Raw genomic sequence first — 20,726 nt, forward strand, 5'->3', positions numbered from 1 at the left:
TTTAAGAAATGTGGGCACACAAAAGACAAAAATTTTAAAAATGACACATTGCTTCTATTCATATTCCATTGGCTGGAACTAGTCATGGTACCTTACTAAGCTGGGCAGCCATATCCCAACTAGTCTTTACTTTGGAAGGAAAGAAGTGGATTTCAGCAGGCAACTAGTTATACCGAATAAGGTTTCTCCATTTTGGCAACTCAGTGGAATAGGAAGCCTAAAACCGTAATGAGGATAGTGCCTGTGTCTTATCCCCAGACATTCTGATTTAATTGATTGGGTTACAACCTAGGATTTTTTTTAAGATTTCTAAATGTGCGGCTAAATTTAAGAAGCACTGATTTATGGTCCCCATCCAAATTCAGTTGTTGTAAAGTGTAGTTTAGAAGACTCTGAGGATGATAATGATAACATCTATCACATTGTGAATACATGCTAAACTTCTGTTACTGTTCTGTTGTACTTCATTTATTTATAACTACAGTCTTGCTGTCATCCCCATTTTAGAAATGAGAAACTGTCATTGAAAGGTTAGTTTACTATTTCAGTGACACATAGTTGGTAAATACCAAAGCTGGAATTAGAATCTAAGATTTCAAAACTCACATTTTTTTCTGTGAGCTATATTGCTTTGCAGATGTCATTGTTTTTTGGACCTTCATAGTTTGGTTTCATAGTGTGTGATATGTTCTGTGAATGTTGGTTACATAATTGTATACCACCCATTTATCAAAACTCTTCAAATTGTACTCTTAAAATTTTATATGAAAATCATACCTAAAGTTGATTAACTTTTTTAAGTGTATGCGATACATTTTTGGCCCAGTTTCCTTCAACCCATATCCATGCTCTTTGCCATATACAATTCCACCCAGTAAAGAAGTGCAATAGATTTCCCTACATCTTAATTTTGTATCCATTAATGTGATTTGTTTTAGGTCATGGAACCTTAGTGATTTTGATGTATGAAGCACTTTGAAAAAGTACTTATGTGACTGGATTTGTGTTCTTACACCTCAACCATTGCCATATAATTGTTCCTGAGGTACTTCTTCTATCTCAGGAGGAGAATAAAAACTACATAAGCAGAGCCAGACTCCTCCTAGAAACCTATCTTACATCAGCCACCCTCGGGTAACCTATTGATCTGTGAGAAAAAATGATTTGCTGTTTCAAGGCATTGAACTTTGGGGTATTGTGTTATATTGCATGTGTGTGGTGGCAGTAATTAACTGATAAGCTGGTATAACCAAACTTACTAGGGTTCCAGTTGAGTGACTCAGTTTCACATTTTCAGCATGTGTTCTGAGGAGAATGTGACAACAATTAATGCTTAGGAAATTAAGGACTTTCTATGTATTATTTCTCCAAGATAAAAGAAGATGGTAAAAAAGTCATTAACCATTGTCAGAGACTGATTATAATCCATCATTTGTGCATTCATAAACTAAGCATTGTCTAATGTGAATGACATTTTCATGATTGACTTAGATTAGCACTGTTTGATAAACTTTTTGCTATTTGAATGTTTTATGCCAGTAGTTACATTACATATGGCTACCAGGTACTTGAAGTGCAACTGGTGAGACTGAGGAGCTGAGTTTTTAATAATACTTTTATTTATTTTAAGTTGAATTCTACACATAGCTTGTGTTACTTAGCTGGGCTTGGTTTAGCCAATAGTAGACAAAAACTACTTCCTTGGAGCTGCTGTGGATACCATCCTTCTTTGAGTTACAGAGCCACTGTGTTCCTAAATAAATGTTCTGTCAGCAAGGAAGTGGGGATAGATCAGGTAGATAATTACTTCTGGTTCTTTTATGGTTATTGGTCTATTCAGATTTTCTATTTCTTGGGCCGATTTGTTCACTGTAGATTGTTAGGAAATTATCTGTTTTATCTAGATTTTTTAAGTTTATTAGGAAAAAGCTGCTCTTAATATTCTCTGATAATTTTTAATTCCTGCATCTTTTTTTTGCTTTTTAAATCAACTTTATTAAGATATAATTTACATATTATAAAATTTTATTTTAAGACTATAATTTGATGAGTTTTGATAAATATATGCTATTTATATAACCACCATTCATAAAACATTTCTGTTATCCCAAATCTTTCCCTCCTGTTCCTTTGCTATCAGTTACCTCTTTCCAATTTCTGGCTCCTGGTAATCACTAATCTGCTTTATATCACTACATTTTAACTTTTCTTGACTTTCATATAAGTGGAATCATACAGTATGTAGTCTTTGACAACTAGCTTCCTTTACCTTCTTTAATGCTTTGAAATTTTACCCATACTGTTGTATACATCATAGTTTGTTTTATCCTTTAAGGCTACTGAAGATTGAACCTAGAGTCTGATATGTGCTAGATAAGGGCTCTACCACTAGCCTTATCCCATCACAATTTGTTTATTTTTATCATAGAATAGCATTCCATTGAATGAATATGCCACAGTTTGTTATCTCTTCAGCAGTTGATGGATATTTGGATCATTTCCAATTTTTTAGCTCATTTAACATTATTAGATTCTGACAAACTTTTCCAAAGTGACTGTTATATTAAAATATTTGAGAGTTCAATTTCTCATATCTTCAGTCTTTTAAATTTGAACATTCTAGTGGCATCTCATTGTGATTTTGTATTGACTTTATATTGTTGTAATGACTTAAGATGGTGAAAACAGTTTCATGTGCTTATTTGCTACTTCTAGATTATCTTTGGTGAAGTGTCTGTTCAAAAATTTTGCCCACTTTTTAAAGATAAAATGGTATTACTCCAATTTGTTTTATTGTTTATTTGCAAGAGTTCTTATATATTCTGTAAATAAATCCTTCATCAGATATTGTTTTGCTAATATCGTCTCCCATCTGTGGCTTGTCTTATGTCCATAACAGTAACTTACGAAAAGCCAAAGTATTTAATTGTAATGAAGCTTAATTTATCATTTTTTAATAGTCTCAGATTCTTTTTGTGTGTGTCTCCTCTTTAAAATATTGTGTCTTTTTTATTATTATTATTTTTACCTGACTCAATGTTACTTGATTTTCTACTAGGAGTTTTCTAGTTTTAGCTATTTATTCTAGTTTATCATCTATTTTGACTTAACTGTTACATATGTTATGTAGTAAGCCTCTAAGTTCACTTTTTTTTTTCATATGGATACTCATTTATTGAAAGGGATATACCTTCCCTGTTGATTGCCTTTGAACTTCTCTCAAAAATCAATTGACCATACATATGTGAGTCAGTTACTAAACATTTTATCTTTATTCATGGGTATTATGTCTGTCTTTACACTATTACCACAAGACTTATTGTTGATATAAGTCTTGAAATAAGTGTAATTCATTCAACTTTATTCTTCTGTTCCAAAATTTTTTGGTTCTTCTAGATGCTGGGCATTTCAGTATAATTTGTAGAACCAGTTTGTCAGTTTTTTTCAAAGAAACTTATTGGCATTCTGAATGGTATTACTCCAATTCAATAGATTAATATTAAGGAATTGATATGTTGATATTTTGAGTCTTTCAGTCCATGAACATAATATGTCATATTAATTATATTACTGTAACTCTTTTTTATCTATTTTTACGTTTGCTGGAAAGTTTTTAGAATAATTTTTTAGATTAAAAAGTCAGTTATATCTTAAATTTGGAAACAAAAATTATAGTTACAGATACTTTTTATTTCTGCTTTTTGTTTTATTATGTAGACCTACATTTCTGTCTAATATCATTTTTCTTCTGCCTGAAAACAACTTCTGACATTTCTTATAGTATAGGTCTGTAGGTAATCAATCCTTTTGGTTTTTGTCTTTTTTCATCTTCATTTTTGAAATATATTTTGCTGGGTTTAGGATTCTAGGCTAGGAGAAATATCAAAAGTAGAGATAAGACTAATCTGGAGAGATGATGCTTTTCAGCAATTTAATTATGGTATACCCTGCTGCTATTGTAGTTTGTGCTTGTTGTTTTTAAGGTTCTTGTAATTTGCCCTTACTGGTTTTCATTAAGCCTTTTGGTGTTCTGGGTTGATTGTGTTCTTATCAGATTTTGAAAATTTTCTTGCATGGTTTTTTTCAACTATTTTTCTTACCATCACTCCCTTTCCTGTTAGATTCCAATTGCATCAGTGTTAGACAGTTTTAACATTTTCTAGTAGGTCCAGGTGCTCTGTTTGTTGTTTTTAGTGTTTGTTTATCCCTTTAATTCATTTTCACTACTTGCTGCTGTTACTGTGTTTGAATCCACTCTGCTTTTTTCCCCATGTCTTTCTGCTGTTGGCCTCTTTTCATTTCAGATGTAATTTTTCCATCTACATATCTTCCATTTCTCCTCATTATTGTCGTGTTTTCTTCTACTTTCTTGAACATATTCAGAATATTTAGAATAACTGAATGTTTATATCTGGTAATTGTATCATCTGTAATTTCTAGATCTTTTTTTCTTTCTTGTCATGGTTCTTTACTGTTTGTTTTGTTTTGTTTTATGCCTGGTGATTTTTTTTTGACATTTTGTTCAATTTTATGTTTGTTGTTTTTAAAGTTTGTTAGACTAGATTCAGAATGAACTTATTTTTGTTTTGTTTTGTTTCTGGCTGTTAGTCTAAAGCTAACTTGGGACCACTTATAAGGCAATTCTGAAAATTCTACATGTTACCTCCTGTATGAAAAGGGTATTTCTGTAAACTATCCCCAGTTATGTATGAGCTGCAGGGATTGTTCCACCTGTTTCTTTTTTTCTCTGAGTACTTTTCAGTTGTAGGTAGACACATACCTTTATTTTATTTATTTATTTTTTATGTGGTCCTGAGGATTGAACTGAGCCACAACTCCAGCCCCTGTTCCACCTATTTCTAGTGGTCTTTCTCCATCTTTGACTGTTTCCCTCATCCACAAATATAAATCATTAAATCATTATCATACATACTCAAGTGGTTCCTCTGTGTATCTTTAGAGCCCTCTGTGTGTGCACCTTCTATTTGATATTTTGTTGACGGGTTTCTGTTCTGGCGACTAAAAGGCTCAGGGATTACTCCAGTTGAACTGGGCTGAGTGAGCTGCGCAAAAAACCACACAAGAGACACAAATACCTTTTTCTTTGGAATTGCTGTGACGGCTCCTCTGACTTTAAGGGTCTGCAGAAAGAGAGACAGCCAGAGCACACACTAACCCCTTTTATTGAGGAAAGCTATTCAAATGAGGCAAGGGGTCAGGTTTCAGGGGACTGAGTCTATCTTCATGATGTCCACTGTCAGCAGGTTGACTGACATTTGGGTAGGCCACATCCAAGAGCACAGTAAGAGAAGGGGACACACATACAAGGCACTTCCATGGAAGATTCTATCCTAAACTGGGCAAGGGGTTATATTACAAAGGAACAGGTGAGCATAGCTTCACCCATGGGGCTGTAGCAAGACACACCCATGCACGAGACACCAACCCTCGAACCCAAGAAGGGTTGGGAAAGCTCTGCCACATTTCTATGACTGAGTGCCTCAGCACCTAACCGGGGAGTGTGACTCAGTCATGTGCAAGGTTGGTCTTCCTCATTTTGTCTTACAAATTCTAAAATGTTTCCTTAATTCAGAAGAGACCACTGGACTCTGATTTCCTCCTATTGTTTCTGGAAACTGTCTCCTTGTAATAAGCTGGGAGAAGGGCCATCAAGAATCCTACTTCGCCTGGGATAGAGAGGTTTCCTGGGATTGACTACTTTCAGAGATTGAATGGCAAAATTTCCAGGTAAACCAGGAAGAGTCAGTTAGGCGCTATGAGATAATTTACTTGTTTCAGGGATCATTTTGACATTTGTTCTGTAATTATATTCATTCTGCTATTACTGAATCATTGACCTCCTCTCTTTCCCTTATTTTTCTCCTTCTCTCGAATTTTAGCAATTTAATTTGCTTTTCCAAAAATTTTTAACACCTTTTTTATAACCATATCTTTTTGGTGTTATTACTTACTGCTTCTGTTTCATGAAAACAGTATGTTTTCTCCCTAAGAATGTGATGTTATTGACCATCTAGATTGTAAAGTGACTCACATTGTCCCATCTATTTCTTAGGTGAAAATTTGTCTTTTTTGTTTTTGTTTTTGTTTTTCTCCTGTTGGTAGTCTCTAAATGTTTGATTGATCCTTGTGAGCTTGTCTTTGCACTTCAAATTCCCTCCTTCACCTTTCATTGCTTCTGCAGCTTGCTTTAGGGGAGAATCCAACATAGCTGCTTCAACTTGTTTTCTACTGTGTTCAATGAGAGTGAGGACTGATGAAACCCGTCCATAGGTAGAATCCTTTGCCATTGACCTTTTTTTCCTATAATCAGTAACAAAAGGACATCTCTTCAGTTTAGGCAATACTCTCACTGGAAAATAGATGTCCCCATTACAGCTGCATTACTTTAACAAGAGAGAAGGTTGATATTCCATGATTGTCTGTGTCTGTGACCCTATATTCACTTGGGTTCCACTAATAGGTCCACCACCTGGGCCTGGGAATCCTCTGGATGATGCTCCCTAATACATTCCTGCTGTCACTAAGTTTTTCAGTCTTATTCCTTCTGTATTATTTTTTAGAAACTTCTTCTGGTCAGCTAAGATTTTCCTAGTCACTTTGTTTTGTCTTATTTTAAACAGGGCAATGTGTTCTTGAATTGTTTCTTTAAAATACATTTTTCATTCTTTCCGGGATTTGGAGCACATAGTTAGGGATGGGAGTTAGTAGGAGTAGAGGGCAGTAGGCTGCTTTGTATGCTCAGTTCATCAAGAAATCAAAACACAGTTTCTTTTCTGTTCCACATTAGTCCATAATTTGATTTGTGCTTATTTTATATCCTCCCTTGAAATACAGCACAGTGCTGAGTATTTAGTGGAGACTCAGCAGATACCTGATAGGATATTTTATTTAACTTTTTTAATTGGTGCATATTAACTATACAGAATAATGGATTTTATTTTGGCTTATTTGTGCATGCATATAGCAATTCAAAAATAATATTTTTTTTCTCTTAAAGCAAAATTTTAGTTGGTTTTGTTTGTTTATTTGTTTGTTTGTTTGTTTAATGCATCTTCCCTATCCCCACCTCAACTACTAGGCTGGAATAGGCATTAACCATCATTATGACTTTAATTATTTAATATTTGAGTGGTTTTATATTTGGCATAGGAATTGGCTTTTGAGTGAGGCTAGTGTACATTTAGCCCTGGTTCCTCTTTTTGAAATCACCAGCATGTGTGCACTTCTCCCTCCATTTCTTTTACTTCCATTTTTTTTTTCCTGCTTCTGTCTCATTTCTCCTGGTTACCATCACTACCTTATTCCCAGTTATCCTTCTAATCCTATTTTTCTGCTAATCCATAAAAAGAAATAGAGATTTGTATTTTCATTTTTCCCTTTTGGAAAAGAAGATAAATTTTTAAGGGGTTTTAAACTACATTAGGTTCAGGTGATATTTGGTTAATGATTTGGAATCATATAACAAAATTGAAATTCTGTAGCAATGATGTGAGTTTAAATATTAATAATCTATTTCAAATAAACATTTCCAAGCTATGTGAGAGATTTACCCTCACATATTGCTTATCAAATGTGGATTTTTTAAAAATATTTTTTAGTTGTTGGTGGACCTTTATTTTTTTTATTTATATGTGGTGCTGAGAATCGAACCCAGTGCCTCATAAATGCTAGCCAAGCGCTCTACCACTGAGCCACAACCCCAGCTCCCTCAAATGTGTTTGTAGAACATATTTTACACAACAAATTGTCTTTACTAAATATATTCATTCATTAATGACCTGAAAAACAATTAGAATTTATTTGATACATGAGATTATGGTTTAACATGTTCCTTAACTGTATTTGACTTAATAAATTTTTTTTATTTGTTTCTTTCTGAAGATTTCATGTTAAATTTGTGGTCTTTGAATTTATGTTGAATTTCTCATCAGGGAATACTTACATACTAAAATCCTCTCATGATATGTCTACTGGTTTCATTTGTCTTCTAGAGTTCACATTTACCAACCAAGAGAAGGTGAAAATGAGCAACCGACGGAAACGCACTCTTCCAGTGAAGGTAGATGAAGAAAAGCAGCAGCAGCTTCGTTGGAACATGCATGAGGACAGAAGGAATGAACCACTCACCTTGACTGATGATGAGCAGCCCTGCCCAGGTGCAGAATCCTCTCTTGCTGATTGCATCATTCTGGATGACAGCCCACAGGAAGAAGTGGTTTACAGAGACAAGAAGAGGTGTTCACAGTCTGGGAGTGTCTTGAAACTGACTAAAAAAGAAGAAACCATTGGTATTTTTTCCTCCTCTTCTGTAAAGTTGAGTATTGTGATTTCTCCCTATCATTTTGATAATTCTTGGAAAGCATTTCTGGGAGAAGTAACTCTTAAGCTTCTTCCTGAACAAAATTTAATTGAAAATTTTTCTGAAAGGAGTTTTACATTGATGAGTTCAGAGTTAAGCAATGAGTTCCTGATCTATGTTCATTCAGAATGTGAGGAGGTAAAGAAACAAGAAAAAGGCCTCAAAGAATCAATCAGCATTTGTGACAAAAGTATTCGAGTACAATCATCCTTCACTGGTGAACTGTTAGAAGATTTGGGATGGCTGCAAAAGAAGAGAAGAATAAAACTTTACCAGAGACCAGAAGGAAATCACATTATCAAGGTATTCAGTTTCTGTGGTGTCTTTTAAAGTTCTTCTATATTAGCAGTTCATTTTAAAGTTAACTTGGAAAGTCTGAAAAACCAGCAATAAGTCTCTCATTATCAAATTTCAAATACACTTTATTTGGGGCTTTCAGTAACTACAGAAAATGTATTATAGCTAATCCTTTCTGGACCACTTTTTTCAAGGAGATCCTCCTGATTCTTCTTTCCATCTGTCTTATTATCAATGTCTTCTTTGGGTCCTTATCATCTCTTCCTTACTATAACATCATTTAACCATTTCTGTTTCTGGTTGTACCTTTTCAGATCCTTTATCTAGTTTCTGTACATGTATACCATGCATGCAGTTCCTTCCTGTCTGAAGAACTAAGTATAATTTTTCTAATCTGCTATACTAGTTTCTCCTTTGATATGTCTTTGAGCCTCCTACTCCATCACTCTTTTTTTTTGTTCCAGAAACTCCAAATTGATTTTCTTCCTACAAACACTCTGCTATCTTTCTGAATCTTTTCATTGCTCTCATAATTCCTTCTATCCGGATTGTTTCCTTTCCTTTCCCTAGTAACTCTTGGTCACTTGTTAATATTCTGTTCAGAGTTTATTTAATCCATTAGTGGGTTTTAAGAAAACCCCCCCTCCCAGAATCAATTTTTATTTTGATTTTTGCTTTGGTCATTTGTAAGTACATTTACATTTTGGTTCACCACCCCCACCTGCCCATATTAGATACATTTTAGTGTTTAATCCAGTAATAAGGATTTCTAAACCTAACTTCATAAGAATTCTAGCATGTGTGTTAGAACCTTCTAAGGAAGTCTGCGTTTTTAATAAACTTCGGTGATTATTCTGATGCTCATCAAGTAAAGGAATTAATGACTTGGCAGGTAGAATTGGATATTCTCATCACATTCTCCTAGGTTTGGTTTATGTTAAGGAAGTATTTTTTTTCTAAAAGCTAGACTGGTGTATCTAGCATAATAGACACTTGCATTATTAAAAATGAAAATATCCAGAGGAGATCTGGTAGGTATTTAACTAGTACTTGTGTGGGGCAAATACTGTGAATACCTTTAAAAGTGATGAAACTAAAAAAAGGGTTTTTTTTTTCTTATGTCCTCATAAAGAATGGTATATTCCAAGTAAAACTATTTTTTGTTAACAATTCTTTGTAGGTTGGAATTTATATTCTGGAAGCTGGCCTAGCAAAATTAGACTTTTTGAGTGATGCAAATTCAAGAATGAAAAAGTTTAATCAACTCATGAAGAGAGTGATGGAAAAGTTATACAATTTTATTATTCCAGGTAATTTTTAAAGTAAATTTTATATTGCTTTTGAATTGTGGATTTTTCTTTCAGCTCCTATACATTACAACCAGAAAATCAGGTAATGAAAATGATTTAAAAAATTTATATGACCTACATAAAACACTGTGTGGCAAAATTTTACTTATTCGAAATGCCCTTGCTGATATAATTTATTTTACTGTGTTTGCCAAAGTAATATGCAAGTTGAAAGGTAGTCTAAATGGATCTGAGGTAGTTGGATTTTTTGTTTTCTTGTGCAAAATTTTATCACAGCCAGAGATTCTTGGCCAGCCTTTGTTCCACCTCTCCTTTGCAGTTGTCAAGAGCTTGGTTCCCATAAAGACCAGATGACTTCACTCTGTTTCTTGGCAGAACATTGTATCCTTGGTCAGAACTGCAGTTTCAGAATTATCTGCCATTGGTGGCCAAGGGAGAGTGTGGATGATTTGGTGCATCCAACAGCACTACTGCAAAACTGCTCAAATTTCTCTTTGAAGAATTGGTAGGGCAACATTATTTCAGTTGGAAATTTTAGAACATACTGGAGTATTCTAGAAATCAGTTTCTAAGCTTAGTCAATGAGTTGATTCTATAGCATATTATTTCATAATACTGCTACTAGTAAATTATTTTGCAAGTTAGAGATTTAGTGGGGAAAAATCTCTGGTTTCAGAATTAACAGGAATGCTTTCAAGTACATGTAGATTCCTTAAAGTTACGATAAAAATCTATAATTCTTATAAAAATAATGGAATTTGAATTTTTGGAAACATGGTTTCTAAGGAACAGTTCAAATTTAGATATTAGTACTAGATTGTAGAACTACCTAATTATACAATAATTGAAAATCCTATACAGTGTGTTCTTTTTACTGAAAACAAAAGTGAGCTGTATATTTTTGGTATAATCTTTTCGTTCTAGAGCATATTAGGTATGTCCTATGAATTATATAGACCTCTTTGAAACCAATTCATACATAAACGGTTCACTTCACCTTGAAAGAATGGTATTTTTTATAAGGAATCAGCTGAAAGAAGTTATAAATTTATCAACAGTTTTTATCGAATTATTCATGTTAGAGTAAGCACAAGTCTTCTTGAATAGGACAGTTGTGCCAACTGAGTGAATCAAATGAATCAGATATTCCTCCCAAATTGATATTTAAGCACTTGTTTCCTAATTCGCAACTGCTTCTACCAAAAGCTTGTCCTTTTTTAGCATGAGAAATAGAATGGGAACTCTTGTCTTAACTTAATATACATAGAAAAATTAATATTTACATATGGAAATATATATATAAATTTTTTTTTTTAAACAATAATGGAGATTGGATTCAGGGTTGTCCACCACTGAGCTACATCCCCAGTTCTTTGATTTAGTTTTTATTTTAAGACAGGGTCTTTTTAAATTTTCGAGACTGGCCTCAAACTTGTGACCACTTGCCTTAGCCTCCCAAGTCCTTGGGTTACAGGTGTGAGGCCCCATGCCTGGCCTGTCCCATTCTCTTCCCCACTACCTCCCACCAATCCAGTTCAAATCTGAAATGATGTAAAAGTGAAATAAGTTATCATTTTGTAAACTTCAGAAGATATTCACAATCAGTTCCTGAGATTGTTATTACATACCCAAAATGGGCCAATATGTCAGCTTGTCTGAAGAGTTATTAAAACAAGACCATCTTTTTTCCTCAGTGGTGAAGGGACAGATACACATAAATATTGCAATATACTGTTATATCCAAAATCTTGTGTGGGCAGAGGACTTTAATTCCAGCCAGAGGAAACAAAAGAAAGTGCCATGGGAAAAGTGGATAGATTTTTGATGAATGAAGAATTAATAGGGATTTCCAGTTGTAAAACACACTGAACAAGACCTGAATTGAGTGAGTGCATAGTATATTTTTAGGATAAAAATTGTGTGTGGTTATAAAGGTAAATCAAGTTGTGACTACATTGTTTTTGAATATACAGATGTGTTAGAAGAAGATGATGAAGATTCAGAGAGTGAGCCAGAGGGACAGGACATCGATGAGCTCTATCACTTCGTGAAGCAAGCACATCAGCAAGAAGCACTGTCTGTACAAGTGGATGTCCAGCATCCTGCATTAATCCCTGTGTTGAGACCCTACCAGAGAGAGGCTGTCAACTGGATGCTACAACAAGAGCATTTCAGAAGCACTCCTACTGGTGGCAAGTATAAGATGCTTAACAAAAGGCACCTTGGCTAGAGGGATTGGTGGGGGTTGGCAGTAATCATTAAGCAAAGAACATTGAAAAGATAGGATAGAATGGGTATTATTATGAACAAAATAATTTCTTAAGAAATCCTTCAAAATTGAAATCTACAAAAGTTAATTTGTGGCTTTCCTCATTCAGAAAAGTTTGGGAAGTTTTTTCTTCCCAAAATGAACACAATCTTGATTGGAATTTTTAAAAACCAAGAAATTTATTTACATGATTTATCAACTAATAGTTGCTTCTAAAATCTGATTAGATGAGAATTTTGCTATTCCTCTACAGGAAACTTCATAATTTGATGTTAAATATTAGGACAGAAAACAAATTTGTAGATGTAAGAGATACATGACTAATTTTCTTAGATTTGCATTTTATTCTTTGCCCCACAAAATAAAGAAAGAAATAAAATTTCACCTATTAAGTATTTTCATGAAAGTAATAGGTTTATGGGAGGCACACACTTTATCACTACCTCAAGATGAGATTTTTACTTGGTTATAGGAAGTGTATTAACTATTTAGAATTCTTCCTATATATATTTATTTTACTTAATGTCCAATAGCTGTAATTTCTTCCAGTGTTTAAATTTATACTTTTTAACAAACTTTATTTTTTTTTTTAACTTTTCATTTTGAACAACAAATAGCAATTCATTCCCACTACTCTGGTCCCATTCTCTTGTCCTTTACCTCCCACCCACCCAGTTCAAATCTGAAAAAAAATAACATCTGACATTGGAATTGGTTTCTGTTAAGATTCCTAATATGTGGGGAACTAAAGGGTCCCCAAAGTAGCCACAAGCCACAAATGGCTCTTGAGAGTTGAAATATGATTGTTCAGATTGAGATGTACTGAGTTTAAATTCATAGGAAGAATGTAAAATATCTTAATTTTAATATTGATTACATGTTAAAACATTTTTTTTAGTTATATTGGGGTAAATAAAATATGCTGTTAAAACTATTCCACCTGTTTCTTCTTTTTATTTATTAATAAAATTACAAATTAAAAATTACATGTGCAGTTCCCATTGTACCTCTATCAGACAGTCCCGATGTAAAGTACTGCCATCATTCTGGAAAGTTTCCTCAAACCTCAGTCATTTTTCCTACTTCAACCCCATCAGGAGGCAACCACTGTGACCAGAGTTCTGCTTATTTTTGAAACAATGAATGAAATTATAATAAACATACATTTTGGGGAGAAATACGCTTCTTTTGGCATAATGTTGAGATATATCCATCCTGTGTGAATCAATAATTCATTCTTTTTTACCATAGACCACATCTTGTTGATTAAATCCGTGTGTACTATTTAGCAGCTTTTCTGTCACTTATTCTCATTAAAACTTTTCATCTTTTAATCTTTTCATTGTATAAACACTTGTTCATCTGTGTTCCTACTTCATCTGTTAATCCCTTAGGAATGCAACAAAAGATTGCTTGAATTTTACTAATAGGTAGAGGCACACTCCCTCCTTGAAAGTTGGCTTTAACAAGTTAAAATATTAAGAAGAAAGATGGTGGAAGATTCTGATGAAAACAAACTTGAGTACTTTCATGTATTATAGTTTTAGATATTTTTTACTTAAATAATCCTTTGAGGTCAGGTAGGATTCAAATAAATGTCTTCTGAGTTATTTTAAAACAATGGAACTTCTTGATGATTTATACAAGATAAGGAATTGGTTATATACAAGATAGGAATTGGTTATATGCATTAGGGTTTTTTTCCTGTTAACCTTTTGTAATTTGCTACAGTTAACTTTTTCATTTTATTACTTGTTTATGTGGATTTGTGCTCAAAACAAAAAAATTAAAGAATACTATTATAAAAAAAGGCTTGGAGGGATCCTTAGTTTTTCATCCATGTGTTAATTATGTAGTTTTTCCTGATTGAGATTTCTCACCATGGGTCTCCAAAATGAGTATCCCAGGGTATCTGGACTTCTTACTAACAGAAAGAGAAACAGATTCATTCTTATGGTTATTTATTTATTTATTTATTTTAGATAGTTCCCTGCACTACTTATGGCGAGAGATTGTTACATCTGATGGTTTGAAACTCTTCTATAATCCCTACACAGGCTGGTAAGGCAAAATTTTATTTGTATGCTTGATTTAAAAATAAATGTAAAACTAGCTTGGCATGGTGGCACACACCTGTAATCCCTGTGGCTCAGGAGCCTGAAGCAGGAAGATTGCAAGTTCAAAGACAGCTTCAGCAAAAGTGAGGTGCTAAACATCTCAGTGAGACACTTTTTCTAAATAAAATACAAAATAGGGCCCAGGATATGGCTCAGTGGCCAAGTGCCCCTGAGTTCAATCCCTGGTACCTCCAAAAAATAAAAATAATTAAATGTAAAACTATATGAAATAGTAACATATGTTCTCAGTTTTGGCAGTACCCAAAAGGTCTTATTAGACATTTTTATAGATAGGATATATCTAGAATTAATAGTACTTGTCATTTTTCAGTAAATGAATACAACGTAATAGACATAAGGAACTTAGTTATCAAGATTTAAAGAGACATTTTTATTTTAATAAAAGTTATTTTGGTTACTATGGGCCAGTTTTTAGATTTGTCATGAGATGTATCAATTTATAAGAGTCTTAGGAATCATTAACATAATTAGTCAGTAGATATTGCCCTTTATTTATTTTTATTCACAGATTCATAAGGGTCACAAAAGGACATGTTTTCCTTTTAATTATAAAAGAAAAAATGATGAGTATTTACCAATACCACTTTTGTTTCTGTGAACTTATTTGTTAGCCCAGGTAGTTTTTATTACTATTATTATTTTTATTTATTTATTTACAGTTCTTACATTTTCTATTATTATTTTTTATTTATTTACAGTTCTTACATTTATGATCTATGAATTTGAATTGTTACATGCTCAAATACAGCTTCAATAAACTTAGGCTTTTATGCATCTCTCAGTTCTCATTAGGAACACTAATTAGGAAAGTGTAATTTTATATACATTACTATGATATATTTTGCTTGATTTTTTTTTTTTTTTTTTTTTTCTCTTTAGCATCATCCGTGAGTACCCACATTCTGGGCCACAGTTGCTTGGTGGAATCTTAGCAGATGAGATGGGTCTTGGAAAGACAGTGGAGGTTTTGGCTCTTATTCTGACGCATACTAGACAAGATGTCAAACAAGATGCTCTCACTCTTCCTGAGGTAGGAGGAGTACTGTAGTGCTTTGGAAAGTTAGGGACATATGTTCTCAAAAGGCATCATTTGTTGAACATATGCTTGGCACTTAAATCAACACTTTCTGTTCGCTCTGTGGCTAATGATTTATATTAGTGGTTAGTTAACTTCAAGTGGGCACAGAGAATGGGATGTTTGTGACCTGGCAGGGTTTTCTCAAGTGATGTTGGCCAACTAGGAAGAGGATATGTGATCACTTACCAAGCATCCAAGCAGTTGGCAAGGAAACTACTACTGACTTCTTAAATATTTTGTTACTACTACAAAGATCCACATTAACATTAAATATCTTAAAATTGCTATTTTAAAAAGTTAATCAAATCTCAGGTATATAAATTTAGAATTTAATAATTAGAACTTTGTTAAAAGATATAGGTAGCTTAGTAAATAGATTGTTAGATGAAATAAACTCTTAAGTCCTTGTCCCGAAATATGTACATATTTTTTAAAATAATGGCTAACTGTAGGTTCTGAAATAAAAAATAAGGTTTATATGTATGAATAGTGTATTTAGCCCTTTCTTTCATAATTATTTTCAGCTGTTTTGCATTTTCTTAATGGAAGGAGTATTAATTTTAATAAACACTTCAGAATACTGGAAGCAAATATGTGACTACTGAATGTTGTTTGTATCAGGGAAAAGTGGTGAATTATTTCATCCCATCACATTGTTTTGGAGGAAAAGTAAAAACCATGGAAACCCAGAATATGGAATTTGAACCAAAAGAAAAAGTTCATTGCCCCCGTAAGTATGATATTTCTTAAAATGCCTTCTTAAAGTGATTTTCATTATAGTTCTTAGAGATACTTGTAATTGTTACGAATAATTGTTTCTATAGTTGTTTATACATTGTATAAATGGGCTTAACTACAAGTCAGTATCTTAAGAAAAATTTTTTAAATATTAATTTGTTCGACTTGATCCAGGTAGTTCTTGCTTAGTCTCTTTTGCTTAAATTTCTTTAGCATACAATTTGAACCCAGCTTTGTTTATTCACAAGGATAGCTATATTAGGTTCTTGTTAGCAAATGAATGTTTCCCTAACTAATGATAGCATATACTAAGTAATTATGAGAAAGTCAACACTTTCTGTTCTTTTATAATTTTGAATTGATTATTGTATTTTAAGACTAATAAATTAACCTTAGTAATTCTTCCCTACATTATTTCTGTTGCAGTGATTTTTTTCTTAGTATATTGAGATAAATTTATTATATATTCTTCAGAGTATTACTGTATAGTAATAAATCTTTGATTTATATTTTTCTTAACACAATCCTTAATGTAGATCAAGCTGAACTGAGTTTTATTTCCCATTTCACTTTTATTTATTTTGACTGAGTTAGGATATTCTTTTGCATTTAGCTACTCGGGTAATGATCCTGACAGCTGTGAAAGAAATGAATGGGAAAAAAGGAGTTTCAATCCTTTCCATCTACAAGTATGTCAGTTCTATATATAGATATGATGTTCAGCGAAACAGAAGTCTTCTGAAACGGATGCTGAAGTGTTTAATTTTTGAAGGTCTTGTGAAACAGATTAAAGGCCATGGTTTCTCTGGGACTTTTACATTGGGAAAGAATTACAAAGAAGAGGACATATGTGATAAAACAAAAAAACAGGTACCAGAGCATTTATTAAATACATGTATGTCTGTGTGATATCTTATAGAATAAATTGACAAATCTCGTCTTGACAATGACAAAGAAGCTCTCATAGTCTAAAGATTTAAAAAAAAAAATAGCTAGTTAAAAAAAGTAGAAAGTTGGTTTTGGTTAACATTAAATCCAGAGGAGAATTCTTAGCACATCACAAGTACTCAAGTAGGTGTGAATTATAAAATTGTTGATTAAACATAATAGAGAGTTTTGGATCATTTCTCTCTTCTCATCATGCTGCTGTCATTGGTTAAAATGTTTGTGCATACTTCAAAAAATACTTATGATACCTAAAATTAACATATTACATTGTATACATTTCAAATCTTTTATATGAAATTCTCATTTCCATGTTATCATCTTATAATTTTTGCATTTGGTTATAAAGTTGATTTCATTGATCCAAAAATTTCAATGTGATTTTAGGAAAATAGAGTATTTGCCAACAAATGTAAAAGACTAATGATAACAAGTCAAAATAAACCATCGCTTGGTTACTATAAAAGAAAAAGTAGGAAAAAAATTCATTTCCTACAGTAGATAGTGTATAGTGTTATCCCCACGTGGTATAGAAGACTGGAGTTAACTGCTTTTATGAGTCCTGCTGCCACCAGAAAAAAGAAAAAAAAAAAAAAGTCCTCTAGTTAATACCATTGATTCTGTATTAAGTATCCTAACTCCTCTTTGATCTTAGTTCTGACACTGCTTGGAGGAAGCTATCTTGTCACCTACCTGTTTGTCACACTCCCCCTACCATGTATTATACACCCTTATAAAGCATTGCTATTGCATCATTTTTTTTTTTTTTTTTACTATCCTGAGACCTGTTAAGACCAGGGACCAAATAATTGCAAGATGACACAAGCAGAAAATGGAAAGGTAGAAGGAATTTATTTGTTAATTTTAGTGTTCAGTAGATTAACTTACTTTTTTTAGAACTTGGTTCTTTTGTAATTGCCTGAGTTTGGATATGCACATTTTATCGACTTAAGTATACACATATTATAAGAGATTAATATCAAAAAGTCACTAGCTCTCTTTATTCTTCTGATCTTTATTCCTTGCAAATTGTACTGTACAGGAGTAGACCCTCCTTCTTGGTTCCCTGCAGACTACTGAAAAGTAGATTAGAAGCCATTTATCAGGAATGATTTCTCCTCAGGAAAAAAGACTAGTCACTGAATTTTTTTGTAAAGAATGTACATGAAGTTGTGAGTTTAATTTCAAAAATATAGCTGTGTTCAAATAAGGTAATTAAATTATATTTTATTCACAGACAGTAGGAAGTCCAAGGAAACTTCAGAAAGAATCCAGGAAATCAGGAAACAAGGACACAGATTCTGAATACTTGCCGTCTAACACCTCTGATGATGATGATGATCCTTACTATTATTATTATAAAACCAGGAAAAATCGTACTAAATTGAGGAAAAAGCCTATTCCATCAAAAAAAGAAAAAAGTCAGCTTAACGTCAATCCTGATTCACAAAGTCACCGTCCAGCCTCTAGTGAATCTATAATTACTGACATTACCATGTCTGAAAGTACATGTGTATCCGAAGTCAAGCAAGAACAAGAAACAGAGGACCATGCTCAATCTCTGAACCTTACTGATAATGAGATGCCACATTGTAATATTGTGATTCCCTATAATACCTCTGATTATCGCTTTGAGTGCATCTGTGGTGAACTTGATGAGGTAGACCGTAAACCTCGTGTGCAGTGCCTGAAATGCCACCTGTGGCAACATGCAAAATGTGTGAATTATGAAGAGAAGAATATAAAGATTAAGCCGTTCTACTGCCCCCACTGCCTTGTTGCAATGGATCCAGTATCAACAAGGGCAACTCTGATCATTTCTCCAAGTTCCATCTGTCACCAGTGGGTGGAAGAGATAAACCGGCATGTGAGGTCATCATCTCTTCGAGTCTTGGTGAGGCAGTGTGGGCTAAAGAGGGATAGAAAGATATAAACTTTTGTTCTTTGTAACAGTTTTTGTAATCTTTTTTTTAATTTATCCCTCAAATTAACTTATTAGTATATAATAGTGATATTAAATCAAAGCTTTAAAAGGAATCTGAAAATAAAATATAGAACAGGGGACTATCTTTCTGACCTAAGAATCTCCAGAGTCAGAAGCACTTTGAGAATGAAAATGTGAAAGCTTTTTAAAATTTTTTTGACCATAGAAATGAAAAAAAGTTGGTTTAAGCATTTATACTTTCAGAGAGAAATACAACCCAGAGGCAGCATTATGTAATTGCAGCTATCTGTCTGATCTGTGACTTTTTAGCTCTGGAATCATTCTCTGAAGATTTTTTTACCTATGCAGAAAATATTTATTGAGCATCTATTATATGTCAAAAATTGTACTAAGTTCTGAAATGGTATGTCACAGACCTGATATGAAGATTAAATGATATGATAAAGTACAGACAAATAGTAAATAGTCATTTTGTTTACTAACAATAAGTACTCTTCTCTACCTTTGTTCTTTCCATGCAAATATTGTAGCTTTTTTATATTTCAGTCACTATCTAGGCATAGAAGAAAATACAGTAATAAAGAAAGCACAGTTTTTGCCATTGAGAAGCTCTGTTCTGTGTGGATAGGGAAAACTTTGGATTGAGTCTTACCTCTTTTTTGAGTAAACCACTTAATGTTTCTATGTGTGGCATGGGAGTAAGAACAACAACTAATGGAATTGTTATTGAAGTTTGAAGATAATGCTTAACATAGTGTCTGAAACATTAAAGGCATTTTGTAAATAATAGCTCTTACTTTTTTATACCATTATGTTCTCACACAGCTCTTGTTTCCTCTACCTACCTATCATGTTATTCCTTTTTCTTTTTCCACCTGCAAGAACTCCTAAATATTCTTCAAAGTATACCTCAAATTTTAATTTCTCTGACTTTAACTTCTCAGCCACAGAATAGTTATATAGTATATATTATATTATATTATAATATATATTATATAATATTATATTATATAATAGAATAGCCACAGAATAGCACTGTGATGCTAACCCATTTACTTTTGTTATAGGTCCTTTTACATTGCTCATGTTATTTGTCTTCCACTACACTGAAATGTGTCCTTCTTTAGACAGGTATTCAAATCTGTCTCATAGCATGTATGATCATTGGCAAATAGAAAGGGCTTGGTAAGGATATGAATAAATGAACATTTCATTTGTCTTCAAGTTTTTCTGCTATAACTGTGTTGGTGCTGATTGTTTCTTTAGGTATATCAAGGAGTGAAGAAGCATGGCTTTTTACAACCTCATTTTTTGGCAGAGCAGGATATAGTTATCATTACCTATGATGTTCTTCGTTCAGAACTAAACTATGTTGATATCCCACATAGCAATAGTGAGGATGGGCGTCGCCTACGGAACCAGAAGCGCTATATGGCCATTCCCAGCCCCCTAGTAGCTGTGGAGTGGTGGAGGATTTGTCTTGATGAAGCCCAGATGGTTGAATGTCCTGCAGTAAAAGTAAGAGTCTGCAAAATCATTTGAGGACTGGGGAAGAAAGGGAAACGGAATTAGGTGTACTTAAAAGTTTAAATCCTAATGTATAGTTAACCCACAGTATTGATATTA

The 20,726-nt window shown here is 33.2% G+C and overlaps 1 protein-coding gene across 2 annotated transcripts in view; it reads left to right on the forward strand.

Moving 5' to 3' along the window:
* The first annotated feature begins 4,480 nt into the window (after nt 1–4,480).
* Shprh (SNF2 histone linker PHD RING helicase) overlaps nt 4,481–20,726 on the forward strand; it is a 94,245-nt gene continuing 77,999 nt past the window's right edge. The window contains exons 1-10 of one of the 2 annotated variants that reach the window (XM_078018954.1): nt 4,481–5,748; nt 8,013–8,683; nt 9,858–9,987; nt 11,961–12,183; nt 14,243–14,317; nt 15,274–15,424; nt 16,094–16,202; nt 16,824–17,080; nt 18,393–19,049; nt 20,367–20,618. In XM_078018954.1, the coding sequence (XP_077875080.1) occupies nt 5,733–5,748; nt 8,013–8,683; nt 9,858–9,987; nt 11,961–12,183; nt 14,243–14,317; nt 15,274–15,424; nt 16,094–16,202; nt 16,824–17,080; nt 18,393–19,049; nt 20,367–20,618 (2,541 nt within the window). In that variant the 5' untranslated portion in view covers nt 4,481–5,732. Of the gene's footprint in view, nt 5,749–8,012; nt 8,684–9,857; nt 9,988–11,960; nt 12,184–14,242; nt 14,318–15,273; nt 15,425–15,996; nt 16,203–16,823; nt 17,081–18,392; nt 19,050–20,366; nt 20,619–20,726 lie in introns of those variants that run through there. The other variant, XM_078018953.1, reaches the window with a different exon arrangement.

This window comes from Ictidomys tridecemlineatus, chromosome 8 (assembly GCF_052094955.1).
Source record: "Ictidomys tridecemlineatus isolate mIctTri1 chromosome 8, mIctTri1.hap1, whole genome shotgun sequence".
Taxonomy (NCBI): Eukaryota; Metazoa; Chordata; class Mammalia; order Rodentia; family Sciuridae; genus Ictidomys; species Ictidomys tridecemlineatus.